The sequence below is a fragment of the Stylophora pistillata genome, chromosome 5, assembly GCF_964205215.1.
Source record: "Stylophora pistillata chromosome 5, jaStyPist1.2, whole genome shotgun sequence".
Lineage (NCBI taxonomy): Eukaryota > Metazoa > Cnidaria > Anthozoa > Scleractinia > Pocilloporidae > Stylophora > Stylophora pistillata.
The window spans coordinates 36923978-36937900 of NC_142523.1; the positions used below are offsets into that span (position 1 = coordinate 36923978).

At 37.8% G+C, this 13923-nt stretch overlaps 1 protein-coding gene and 1 long non-coding RNA gene across 2 annotated transcripts; both read right to left on the reverse strand.

Annotated features, from left to right (window-relative positions):
- LOC148731778 (uncharacterized) lies at positions 1-4801 on the reverse strand. Its single transcript, XM_088762038.1, has 5 exons — positions 4707-4801; positions 4214-4258; positions 1687-1872; positions 1038-1136; positions 1-219 (listed from the first exon to the last, which is right to left on the reverse strand). Exons 1-5 carry the CDS (start codon positions 4749-4751, stop codon positions 109-111), a joined length of 486 nt encoding a protein of 161 aa, XP_088618164.1. The 5' UTR covers positions 4752-4801; the 3' UTR covers positions 1-108.
- A 2595-nt stretch (positions 4802-7396) lies between these two features.
- Positions 7397-9039, reverse strand: LOC148731779 (uncharacterized). The gene is made up of 3 exons (XR_016002062.1): positions 8983-9039; positions 8414-8490; positions 7397-7615 (listed from the first exon to the last, which is right to left on the reverse strand). It is a non-coding gene; the product is annotated as an uncharacterized LOC148731779 (long non-coding RNA).
- Between the last annotated feature and the right edge of the window lie 4884 nt (positions 9040-13923).

Consider the following 13923-nt stretch of genomic DNA (forward strand, 5'->3'; position numbering starts at 1 on the left):
AAGGTTTTCAATGTGCTTTTATTCCTCTCTTTGTTGTTACAGACTTTGCTCTACAATTCTCAAACTACTTTATCTGCAATTTTGAATCATGACAGTTTTGCGCCATGTTTACTCGGGCTTCACACACTGTTTGATGGGAATTTTGATCCCAAAAGGCAATCGGATCGTGGTTGTTACTTTGCAGGTCAAACCATAACCGCAACCGCAGTTATGCTTGCTCTATGGTAAAAAAAAAGAGAGAGAAAAAAGTATGAAGCGCACTCATGGAAAGAAATGATACAGAAAGATTAAGGGACCAATGTTAACTGTTTTATCAAATAAGTGAACCGGTGGGATCTTGGAGGAATTTGGTTGTGTCCAAATAACATTCACTTGATCCTCCATAACACCTTGTACCATCTTTATGCCCCACCCCTCTTACCATTGACAGTTAATTGAAAGCCCCTTCCTCTGTTCTTCATAAAAATCACGTGATCTCCTTCAAAATTCAAAATTACCTCAAAGGAGATAAATAATGAAACGTTTCTGAGACTTCTGTTGCTAATATACTGTACCAATACTTTTCCAATATTTTGACCGAAATCTTCACGACGTAGTTACAACTAGTGTAAAAAATATGGCTTTAGCTGATAATACACTGATATTGTCACTAAAACCAAGTAAAGAAGATTCTATATGAGATACAATGAAATATATGAAGTTCATCTATTTTGAACTTCATATATTTCATTGTATCTCATTTATCACTTTCACGGGTTTATTACAAATCAACTTAACGGCCTGCTCCCAGTTGGCCTGTTAGCTCAATTGGTAGAGCGCTGCACTAGTATCGCAGAGGTCAGTGGTTCGAATCCCGTACAGGCCTCATTTTTTTCAGGTCTGATTTTCGCTATTGCTTAAATAGCGCTATCTACTGCGAGGATCGTGCATCATATGTAAGTTTCTTTATCATGAAACAAAATATCTTACTTCACTTTTCGAGTATTCATTACCGAAAAAGTCACAAACACATTTATAAAGAGAACTTTGTTACTGACCACAAAAAAACAAGTGAAGAACTCTCCGAGTTTAGGAGCGCAACGTTTGCCAAGCGCACAGCAGTAGTTATCTTGACATTCAGCCTCGGAACGGCACGTCTATGAAAATGCAACATGGCGTAAATAAAAAAATAATATTTCTCGGACTGAGAAGATCAGCTAAAAAAAAAATCCTTTTTTTCATTTCTTTAATGTCGAATTTGTCTTGGGAGGACAACACTCCCAGCATCAATTCGATCAAGAGATACTTGATGACAAGGAAGATCAAATTTCTTGTGAAAAAGCATGGGAACACAGATTCGGCGTGTCCAAAGGTAGCCCTTAGAATGAGGCCCATCCTTACGGGAAACTCTTCTCTCGGTATTTGATAATTGAAGAAAAGGAATTTGAGACTCGAGGCATGGTAGGAAGCAGTGCCATGACCGAATATGGGTGGGTGGGTATAGTTTAGGGCTGATCGGGAAACAATACCAGTGGTTCAGCCTTCCATGTGGATGTGGGGTATATTGTTAGAAAGTTCATCATACTTTTCAGTAAAACTGGGGGATATTACCCTTTCGCTCCCTCAGTCAACCTCCTCCTCCCCCTTCCCCCTCCCCCTCACAGCATTTTGGTCCTCTAAGCGCGGAGAGGAAGTTGAAATTCTTACGTTAAAAAGAAATCGTTTTTTCCTCATGGGTTCGTCAGCAGACTGGTTATCCAGATCCAGCTCTTCCACCTCAATGTCCATTCCTTCCGGCATGCACTGTTTAACAGGAATAACCTGTCCATTGTAAATTATATTCTTGGTCAACGCACAGGACAAACCGGCTTGGCAGCCACAGTCTCCTCCACCCTGAAATGAATAACCACATTTTGACGTCATCTGTGATCATTTGCAGAACAGAGAGACAGCGACATGGAATGTATTTGTTTTATTTGATAAATCATAAGTAAGAACCAATCAAAACGCTTATCATATAATGAATTTTAATCTCTCTTCCCTTTTCTCTTTCTCGTACATAAACATAATTTTGATCCATCAGTCCACCGGAGCGCCCTTTCTTTTAAACCTTCTCCTGATATCCTCTTGACGCAAAGACAGAGTATTTCTTTCTCTTTTATTATGTTTGTAAGTGCCCCTATAGCACGAGTTTCTGTTCCTTGTTTGATTTCAGGTTTATTATAATCTTTTAAGTCGCACTAGGTGGCTCGTCACGCGTTCTTAAGTGTAATTCTTTATATTTGATAAGAGGCCCTTTGATCAGTTTTTGGTGAGCACTCGTGCTCGGAAGGAAAGAAATCAGCAAAGGAAAGAAAGGAAAGGTTTGATTGATTCCAACCCTCGCCAAACCCGGAAATTATGTAAGTTTGATGCACCTGAAGCATTTCTTAATCTATCTGCATGTCCATACACAGGACGAAATCCAACGTTTCCGCATTTCGTAAATGTGACGGAAACATAGAGCTTCATATTGCCGCTACATTTACGTCTTGCGGAAACGTGTTGTACCAAGTCTTAGCGATTCTATCAAGCTTCCGTCATGTTTCCGGCACGGAAATGCCAAGCAATGTTTCCGTCATATTTAAGCCTGGACGTTTCCGCTGCCGTATGTTTCCGTTATGTCTCTGCAAACGGATTCTTAATATCCTTGTTGAACCTTTGTACTGACGGAAAACAAACTGATCGTGATTTTGGGCATGATTTTTACTATTTTGGCGAAATTTATACGGTAAGAAACTCCACTTAGATATCGATGAACCACTATCGTGAGAAAGTTTGTATATGAATTAGTAACCTCGGCTTCTGATACGACGACTTGCAAAGTATTAAAATTGATTTTAAAACGTAGCATGAAATCGCCACTTTACTCTTCTCTATGTATATATTCTTGCGTAAAAGCAAATTTCGTGTTCCGTAAGCAAGCGCTACACAGCGCTAGCGACTGCGCAGACTCTATGATCAATAAAGGCGCGTAAAGGGCGTTGATATTGATGGTTATATATAGTTCCCGGATCAATATTGAAAGAACTACCAAAATATGTGAAATATTTGTGTCTAATCTCTCATCAGTAAATAACCGAGTAATTTGGATGCTTCTTCGTAAACTCATTAAGTTTCTTTAAGAATTTTTGCGCAGTGTATTTGACGGACCTTTGATGTGAACGCGCAGTTAGCTAGTATGAATCCCCAAATGAGCACACAGGCTCTTTGCCAGTTAGGCTGGGGAAATTAAAATATAGGCAATTCAGGCAATTTTGTCGCAGGACCTGGTTGAATAATTTGAGATAGCTTGGAAAACTTGGCCAACTGAGTCATTTGAGGCGGTTGGCCATGGGTGTCTTAAGGGGACTGGATAACTGGAACTTGTTGGGTCATTTGCGCTGGTTGGGTTATTTTGAGATTACTTGGTTATTCATGTTGGCCAATTGGGTCATTGGCCGCGCGTAACCTAGGGCAAACTTTACCTAAATCCAAGATGGCGGATTTCTTTGGGCCCACCGATGAAGAACTAATATCATCGGTAAAAAAAGCACTTAAGAATAACAAATCGGCACTGATTGCAACAGAGAATTGTGAATGGGAATAAATTTACGGATCTAGCAGTCACGTTTAATGGACTAAACCATGTCGCTGAGCTAGTTATGAAGGAAAACTTTGGAGGGATTCCAGAGAGACTGAAGTATTAAATTGGTTAACTATATCCAATGGTACAGCGCTGGATGATTCCAGCGAAATGTGCCATTGATCACTGGCTTTCTCCTCGAATGAGCAACTGCACGTCATCTTCGGTCTCAATATGACAACGCGTAAAAAAGTGGTTCGGTTCCGTTGTTACCGCAGCAACGGAAACACGAGTAAACGTCGCCAAACCGGCAACGGAAACACATGTTACCCGTCGTGTTTCCGCAACGGTTTCACAAATTTCTTTCGCGTTTCCGTTTACGGATTGTTGATATTTCGTCCTGTGATAATTTCTTCAATCAATTTTTAGTTTCACGGTGTAATACAATAATAACGAAGGAGACGTTCCCAAAGTTTGGTGCGGTACATTGTATTTACCAGTGGATTTTGTGCTGTCCAGCTAGCGGTGGACAAGCGCTGGTATACATATTACAGAATGTGATTCTTCTCTTATTGATACTTTTAGCCACCCAAACAGTCTGAGAACCCCAAGTATCATTCAGTCACCTACCGGAGCAATGTTGCAAGCCGCCAGTTTGGGAAGATTACTGCATCCCTAGAGAAAGGTAGAAAAGATATCTTGACTTTAAAAATTGTTCCACGAAAGACTGCCTTGTGCCAACTTCTAAGGCTGTATTATCATGGTGACTGTAGACTCTAAACACTAAAAAACCAACCTCGATTATTATTTTCAATTCTTTTTCTTGTATCAGATAAGCTCTTTCTTAACTATCACTTCTATTTCTGACGCATACATTCATTTAATCCAAGAGGAGAGAACTGGTATCGTTGAAACATCGGAAAAAACATCAAACAATTCATTTCTAGTAACACACAAAAAATCAAACTCCAATGACCCCTTAATAGATTGTTTCAAAACTTTTCGCTCGCTGAAGGAAAGAAAGTGCCTGTCGCTTAATGGAAAAACTTTTGGAAAAGCACATAAATCATCTTTATAAGGAAAAAGGCTTAAAAATTATTTATTAAGTTGATGTGAAACTCACCAAAGCAGCTGTAGCGCAAAGACTCAGAATGATGAGAATCTTCATGACTTTCACTTCAATGAAACGATTAACAGAAACTCTCAGATGCAACTGAACTTTTGATGAAGTTGAGTGCTGTGATCTGCTGTGTCAGCTGTTTTATAGTTTTGAGGCGCAAAGGCTGAGTAGCAGCTTTTACAACATTACTAACAATCTGAGAGTCTTTAAACAAATCTTTCAAACGAAAACTGTATTTGTGAAATCAAAATTTGCTTAGCTGTTTGTTGAAGGGAATAAAGAAAACAGAACCCATTCTAAGGTATTTTTGATGTGCTCTTTTGAGAAGAATAAACAATTTCCGCTCTGAATGTTAATTGCCACGGCAAATTTATCAAACGCAATTACATTTCAGTTATATCCTTGCCTTATATTTTTATGGTGAATATAATTGTAGAAATGATACAAAAGAAACCATTTGCTATGGAGAGAAATTCAAATCAGCATGCATGTTTCTAAGAACGCGCCTCAATAATCCCTTGTTGGGGAAAATGAGGAATTTTTCTGACCCAAACTTCTGAAGAATGGTTATTCGACGATTTGTTAATGCTTCTACTACGACAAATAACTACGTTTACAGTCTATGTCTACAAAAACAGCTTAACTAACATGGTTGCGTTAAATTGTTGGTGCTTTAAGAGAATAAGTCATACAACGTGAAGTATCTATTACAGGTTTAAGAAGTCTTAGAACAAGGGCTAACAGTGTGTGTTATTTTGTCAGACAAAGCTTCCTTTTTTGGCGATGAAAAAAGGCTGGTAAAACAAACAAAACAAACAGTATTTCTTACTCTATTTGCAGCACGATAAAGTATGTATTCGCAGGAGCATCGGATGATAAACGTTTCTTTAATTCAAATATAGCACTAGACCTGTACAGTCACTTAGATAGCTAACATGACAATCTTTTGTTGATCTTGTTTTAATTTCAAGACAACGTACGATTGGAAAATAGTTTTTCTTCAAAGGTCGTTGGAACATTTGACAGTTTGTATTTACATAGAGTTTTCCATGGCCTTCGGCATAAGATGGCTGTATACACTCGGCCAAATTCGCTTCGCCGTGGTTTCTCATCCATCTGAGGAACTGGTTTCCAAGTGAGCATGATGGCATAGATCGTTCTGAAAATTTGTCACACGAAAAACAATTGAATTCATCTAATACAACTTAATTCAGAGCTCCCTCCGAATATAATACAGTATAATTTCGTTACTGATAAAAACAAACGTTGAACTCTGCGGCTTCATAGTTTTGAAAACCGCTGGATTTAATTGGTTAAGAATCATTCAGTAGTGAGGCCACGCTCCCAAGTTAAGAAAAATTTATTGGGAATTCTCCGAGATTGTCCCCAAAAACTGTTTAACGGGATTTCCCCATATTAATCAAAGAGAGATAAAGAAAAAAAATCGCTCATATATTCTATTTGTCATAGTTGTGTATCTCCGTGAAAAAACGCTTTTTTCCATAAGAATTGCTTTTGCTTTTTGGACTTCCTTTTTTTATCAGAAGTCAGCAGTAAGTATGCTTTTCTTCAATCTAGGGACTTTACAAAGCACTCAGGCTCAAAATACTTGCTACATAGATAGGAATTTTTGTTTAAAGGAGTGTTCTCCCTTCGGATTTTTACCAGCCATTTCTGGAGAAGAGCTTTGTTTGATAGCGGCAAGGAATTCCATGCGAGGCCGCGACAATCTTCTTTTGAACTCCGGCTGTACAGCCAAAGGCTATAGTGTCTAACCTTTATGTTTCACCTAAACTTTAACAGCGATGTAATATTTTCTACACTCCTGATAGTAATCTTCAGGGAAGCTCGACCCGAAAGCCTCGCTTTCGCGTACGCAACCATAGGATACTGCTGTCCAACTAAACTGCGCGCGCGGAAGAGGAATAAGGGCTATTGGGTTGTGTTATGTCGCTTTACTTTCAAAATTTGCTGGTTTTTGAGAAATGATCTTAGGCAAATTGTTGCCCTTTCAGAACGAAGAATTGAAGGATTTTATATCAGAAATAGATCCAGAGGAGGGGCTGAGGGAGTTGTAACCCCCACCCCTCCCGCCCACCACCTTTGAGCAGCAGCATTTCTTTCTTGTTATTTAGTCTGATTTTTCCTAAAAATATAAATGAAAGGATTTTTTTACGAAATTGTTTCACTTCCACTGGACCCCTTCACAGTTCGCGCCAGAGGCACAGGCCGTCACTCGCCTGCCACACCACTGGCGTTTAAGATTACTTCAATAGTGAACAATTGAGTAGAAAAAGTAAAAATCTGGTGTACGACTACGTGATGAAAACTCTGGAATTTTTTCCTCTGTTTCATTCATATTCGACACCTAACCTAAAATGTAAGTCTCTGATAGGCTGTTCTTCTTCCTCTTTATGAATTTTTTATTTTGGAGATTGCTGTCATGGCAATATGAGATAACCTAATAAGTTGCAATTTAGAACGAATATTTTTAGCTTTGTCGTCTTTGGAGAAGAGTTAATGAACAGTTCTCAGAACTGTGGGACAATTTCCTACGTGCACAGGAATTGTTCAATTTTTCCCCTTGCTTGGCTGAATGATAACAAATGATCGACTTTCAATCTTATGCCGCAAGTCAGTGAACTGTTCGAAGTAAAGAGTCTGTTAACTGAATTCAACAAGTAATTTCCAGATTTTTCTCGAAGACTTTCTTTATTCCTTTCACTGAAATTATTCTAAGCGTTACATGGTTAGTTTTGTCTTCTCCTCGGCTGATTACTTTGTCTCGGTCAAGAGACTGGTACGAGTTACATGCACTGCCTCAGGGCGACCTTGATAGCAGTCAGACGGATGGTAACGGAGGCTGTTTCGGTACAAATGAGACCGTCACGGCAACCACACTTGTGCAAGTGCTGAAAAAAATCAATCAGATAATATTATTGGTTATAGTTACTGTAATGAAATGATAATGAAACGATAATGAAAATAATAAAAATGACAAATATGGATAATGACATGATTTCGAGTGCAGTTTGGTATGAATAAGTGCGAGTAAATTTTTCAAAGACAAAAACATAGCACGGTACCGTAAGGTAAGTGCAATTTATAGTCTGAAAAATTTACAAAGGTTCTCTTTTACATTAAATTGCACGAAGAATCATGGTATTACTTACTAATAATTTAAAAGAAAAAATCATCACATTAAGTCAAGAAAAACGAAGTTTTCACAGCACACGCGCACTATTTGTAATATACATCGTGTTACAAATACATGGAAAAATACACTCGTTTTCAGCCAATCAGAGGCGCGTATTTTTTCGTATTTTTTTCATTTTCATTATGGTTATGACAACAGTGATGATGATATCGATAATTTTGATAATGATGCTGGCACTGCTTATAATTATCAGTCTGATGATAATAATAATGATAATAAGAACAAAACCGATAGTATTAATGATGAGGCTATTAACACTGCTCATAATGATATTAATAATAATAATGATAATAATAGTTCTAATAATGCTAATGATAATGGCGGATGCTAATAATGATAATTACGATCCAAAGGATAACAGCAAAAATAAGGATAGCGATAACAAGATTGTTAATGATACCCCACCGATGTTACTGCCTTTATTACGACTGGACTACAAGAAATAATGTAAACTTTCATTCTTCAACTAACCGTTAAATAACATGTAAAGTACCTCGGAAGTTTTGGAGAGCATCTCTTTTTCAATAAGCAACACTGGTCTTCTCTTCAGTCAGTTTGAGTTGTACATCTCTGTTTTGCAAAATAATAGTAACATGTTAGAAAATATACGACATTTTTAAAAACATGCAAAGCACAAAGTTGTCTAAATTTGAACTGAAGATGACAGAAGAACTGTCGAAATATGTTTTTAAAAAATATCATATATTTTCCCAAACTTGTGACATAAATTCGTGACATATCTCCAGACCTTTTGGCAATAATAACATTCGTGCAACACTAAGCTTTAGACATGAAAGAAGTATGTTGTTATTACTTGGTGCATATAGTGGGTTTAACATCCCTTGATCTTATCAATCAATTAAACGCAACTGAAACTGTAGCAATTCACGACTTATGTTCCTGCCTTTCACGTGTTTGACGCTCGTTCAGTGTATTTCTTGACCTTCCCTTGGTTTTTTTTTAGACCGGTTTACAATCCTTAGACGGAACAGTCTCGCTTGTGATATATGATTATATGGTTACCCAATTATTACAATTCAATTATTACGATATCCCCCCTACCTTAAATAATCCATTAAACAAAAAACGTTTCTTCTTCATGGAAGCCATAGCACCTTCCCCGTCAAGATCCACTGTTTCCACTTCTATCTCCATCCCTTCTGGCATGCACTGTTTGACGTCCGTCATTTGTCCTTGGTAGATCAACTTTTTAGTCAGAACACAGGACAGACCAGTTTGGCAGCTGCAGTCTTCCTTCTGTTATAAGATTCACGTGACGTGGGTGTAACTAATACATTATAAACTGAGACACACAGGGAGACAACTGCACTAACAGTCTCGAGGACCACAATGCTTTGCAACACAACAGTCTTAGAGACCTTGAGTCAGAAGCTTTTGTTGGCGGAATAAGAGCGGTGAGACGGGCTGTAATGCTCCCCTCCCCTCCCCTCCCCTCTCTTACGACAATCTGGGAGGAAAAGCGACTTCACGTTATATTTTAGCTTTTAATTGAGGTTCTTAAAAGTAAAGGCGAGAGTTTTCTGGACTAATCACCAAGTGGAGTCTAAGCAGAACCAAGGAGTCCCGGACTACTTTCGACGCTCAACTGAAGATTTCTCTAAGCCATTGAGGTGACTAATTGAAGTGACTACTAACATTATTACCATAAATATTTATGAACACCATGAAGGATGAGAAATGTGTTTTGGGCTCACCTCTCTGTTACAGGCTGCAAGTTCAGGAAGATTTGAGCATCCCTGAAAGAAACACAACCATCCTAATTGGCTCTTCAAAGAACGTTCACAAAACGCGTGAATTGGTTAGGGATATAGATAGTGACTCTCTTTATTCTACTGAGAGAGAAAAGATGGAATATTAAAAGAAATGAAACGCTTCCACTTTTGGAAACTTGCCAAAGTAACAGCAGCACAGAGGCTCAGAAAAATGGAGATCTTCATGGCTTGAGTTTGAGTGAATGGAATTTGAATCGCTCACAACGATGTAGAGGCTATGATCTTGATGAAACAAATTGTGACAAGAGGCCCTTGCGCCCTGCTCTTAAAGTTTCCGAGAAAAATTTTGAAGTGGTATGTTTTGCAATTTATCTCAAGGAGTGCAAAATGACGCTAAGTATTTCAAACAGCGCGTTTAAACGAAAATGAAACGAAGCTTGTTCAACTGCGTGTTGAGTAAAGCAGTTTAGGAGACAACACTCAGTGCGTTAGTGTTGGATAATTTTGTATGTTAGCAAAAAGGAGCGCTTAACGCAGTGCAAAGTTGTTCAGCTGCAATGCTAATTTAGTCATGTCTGATTTCTGCTGAGTCCTCCTTGCTTTTAGCCGCCAAAACGCTGAGTCGAAAGGTTTTGCCTAGGGTTGAGCCACGTACAGCGAAACTATTGCTCGACTTTCGATTAAGGGGTCAGCGGAAGAACAGATGGGGTGGGGGTCTTTCTTATTCTTAAGCACAAATATTTACTTCCATTTAGTCGGTTTCTCTAAACCTCTTGAGTACTGTTTTGGGTGGCTTACCGAGGTTTTTTATAATCGAAAATCTTAAAAAAAAAAAAAAAAATAGATGAATCACTAACTTTTTACTAACTTTGATAACTATATCTTTTACGCTAAGAATGAAAGAAAAAGCAGAAAAAGACATGAAGATAACTTGCCATTAGAAAAAAAGAAACGTCCTCAATATGCATTGATACTTTGAAAAAGTTTACTGCACACTTAACTACTACCACGGTTTTCAGTAACTGGCTTAAACAACCTAAGGCGATACAAAGGTTATCGTGCAAAGAACTTGTCGTCCTAGTATACAGGCGGATGTGTCTGTGCTGTAGAGATGAATACTTCCTTACAATTTAATTTTTTTTAGTCTTACGACACATGAAATAATGCTATTATGCATGGAAATGATGGAAATCCCTTGTCTTGCATCAAGGGTTCCACTCGCATGCGTTTCGATCATGACCCTTGCGGTGTATGCGTACAAACAGTTGAAAAAGCACATTATCACAATGAAAATGTTCGTTTACGTAAGAGGTTTAAAAGTACTCTTGCTTTTTTTTTAATAATATCTGTGAAAATACTGTAGTTCAGTAGTGAAGTATAAGGAATAACGTTTCAGTTGAAACGTCCCGTTAGAGTGTGAACTGCATCCCAGTTGTATACTTTCGGAAACGAAAGAAACATGATGACTGCCATACTAATTTTGAGCTTAAGCATTTTACTTGCTTTGGTGAGCTTTGAGGAATTTAAGACACATGTTGCTACTGAACATCATCTTTTATTTCAATTTTGGACACGCACCGCTAAAACTGAGTTTAATTCTATCAAACTGGAACAGAGTATTTGCTGGCAAAACGGCGTATTTTCTGCTTTATTAAATCTTTAAATAATTCATTATCAAATACTTCACAGAACCTCTTTTATTTTATACCACGCGCACATTCAAGGAAAACTGGAAACAAAGACAAAACATACATCTTTTTTAAACTTGTGAGCAAACTTGGAAACCAGATATGAGTCTTTTTCTGTTCTGTTCGTTGTTGTCGTTTGTACTCACTGAGTAAAACGTCCGATTCCAATTACTCCACACATTTCTTGTACATGTTGTTCTTTTCTTTTTCTTCAGGGATGTTCAGAACTTCCTGAACTTTCAGTTTGTAACAAGCCGGTAAGTAAACACCTTAATTAGATTATTTTATTGTCCAATGCCATAAAAATGCTGTCTTTAAGAAGTCTGGTAACTCAAATTTTCTATAACAATTCTCCCACATATATGCTTCGAATACTTTTCAAGAAGAGACTTGCGTTTTGTAGCATCCTGCCAGGTGACACTATAATAGAGTGAATCTTTTAGAGACCAAGGTTATACTAGTTTTGTGCCATTATTAGCGACTGGCAAAGAAAAAGAAAATCGATGCCTTTCTAAGTTAGAAAAAAACAGAGAGAAAGAGCGAAGAACAAACTTCCTAAGAATTTATTCAGCTGTAAGATTACCTCTACATTAAGCTCGCTCGTCATAAGGCAAAGCGGGTGGCAAGTTCATTTTGAATTATAATTCACCGGATGAGAATTTTTATTCAGTTCTCTTCACTCCTTTTCTGTTGCCGGGAAGAAGATTGCAGTTGCCAGAATGGTCTTTCCTGCGTGGTCTTTCCCATGAGGGTCAGGCGCTGGCTGTACTTTAAAGTAAGTTTCAAAGTTTGTTGGAATGATTGAAAATTTTTGAGTACCGATAACTTTTCTGTTGACGGTCATACTATTGAGAGAATGGGGGAAATACGGCTTGTAGGAGTTCAAATCGATGAAAAATTGAGTTTTACTAGTCATATCAGTGATCTATGCTCTAAGGCCAGTCAAAAAGTAGGGGTCCTAGTGCAGCTACGCAATTTGATACCCTGTAATGCTAAACTATCACTTTACAGGTCTTCAATTCTGCCCCATCTAACCTACTGTCATCTAGTATGGCACTTTTGTAATGCACCTGAACGGAGAAAGCTTGAGGGGATTCAGGAGCGAGCACTTAGGGCGGTGTACAAAACTAGATCAGCGTCCTATCAAGAACTGCTAAGTCGCGCCAAACTACCGACGTTGTACAATCGGCGCCTACAAGACATTGCCACTTTGATGTTTAAAGTTAAGCACAGTCTCGTACCCGAGAATATTTCTGACTTATTTAATATAAAGAACACTCAGTATAATTTACGGAACAGTGACTTCGAACTGCCAACATTCGAAACTGTAAGATTTGGTAGGAATTCTATTAAATATATGGGACCTCTCAACTGGTCGAAGTTACCAAGACACCCAAGAACGATAGAAACTCAAAATTCGTTCAAGAAGAACATAAGAAAAGTCGACCTCTCAACTCTCGTCGAAGTTTAAAACTTAACTAAATAACTTTATAATCTTTTTAATTATCTACTGTAAATAACTATTATCTTCATATGTAAATGTATTTGACTTTTAAATTTTTTAGTGTCCCCCATTAGCTTATAGCTAAAAACATAGACACTTAAATAAAGTTTTTCATTCATTCATTCATTCATTCGTGAGGTAGTTGATGAAACGTAAAGAAACCCAAACCTAGGCTTCTTTACAATTCAAAGAAAATTCCTTTTTCGTCATGAATTAGAGATGCCTCACCGTAGAAGATTGCAGTTACAATAGATGCTGTGCCTTAAACAAGCGTTGTATTCCTAAACTCAAGAAATACTTCACCTGCATTTTGACGGTAAGCCATTAATAGCATTTCTTTTTGGTAAGATATTGATAAAGTTTCTCTCATCTTTCCAAAATTGACTTTAAGCTTCCTTAAGCTTTTGGCGTAATAACATTTTCCTTTTTATTTATTCTTTAGGACCTACACAAGTGCGGCTGCGCAGATGGACTAGAATGTAAGGAGACAGCCTACATCACCCTGCCTATCACAGGAACGAGGCTCTCTCTGAGGCAGTGTATGGATGCTTAAAGAATGGCGCTTAGCTTGAGTTATAAAAGCGAAAACAAAGATTGAAAATATCCATATGCAGTTTCCAAAATAGATGTGTTAAACCTTAAAACGAAACGTAAGTGTTTTCTTCAAATGTTGGCGTGAACTGCGGTTTAAATTAAAGAGCAAGTGGTGTAATTTGCGTTTCAGGCAGAAACGCAAAATCGACTTTATCATTTTGTCGTCTTTGGTTATTTAATATCAAACCCAAAACAGGCAAGGCTAATTTTATTCATTGAAATGGCAACCTCAATTCTCTTTTAATCTTGGGTTTCAGTAGAGAAATTTGCTGGATTCCTTGTTTTCTCCATATCACAGATCAAAATAATTTTTAAAGGGAAGAATACGCAGTTTGATAACTGCTATGCTCTAATGTGACTGAGCTGCTTTGCTACACAAGCCCATCCCATGATCATGCACATTTTTATATATGGGGAGGTATATGATTTTAAGTTATTTAAATATTAAAATTACTTGCTGCAAAATCCTTAATACTACATAGGA

Coding starts and splice junctions, on each gene's coding strand:
- LOC148731778 (XM_088762038.1), bottom strand. CDS start 4,751: ATGAAGATTCTCATCATTCTGAGTCTTTGCGCTACAGCTGCTTTG. Junction 4,259..4,706: donor TTTGCGCTACAGCTGCTTTG/GTGAGTTTCACA, acceptor ACCTTTCTCTAG/GGATGCAGTAATCTTCCCAA. Junction 1,137..1,686: donor AAAAACGATTTCTTTTTAAC/GTAAGAATTTCA, acceptor GCATTTTCATAG/ACGTGCCGTTCCGAGGCTGA.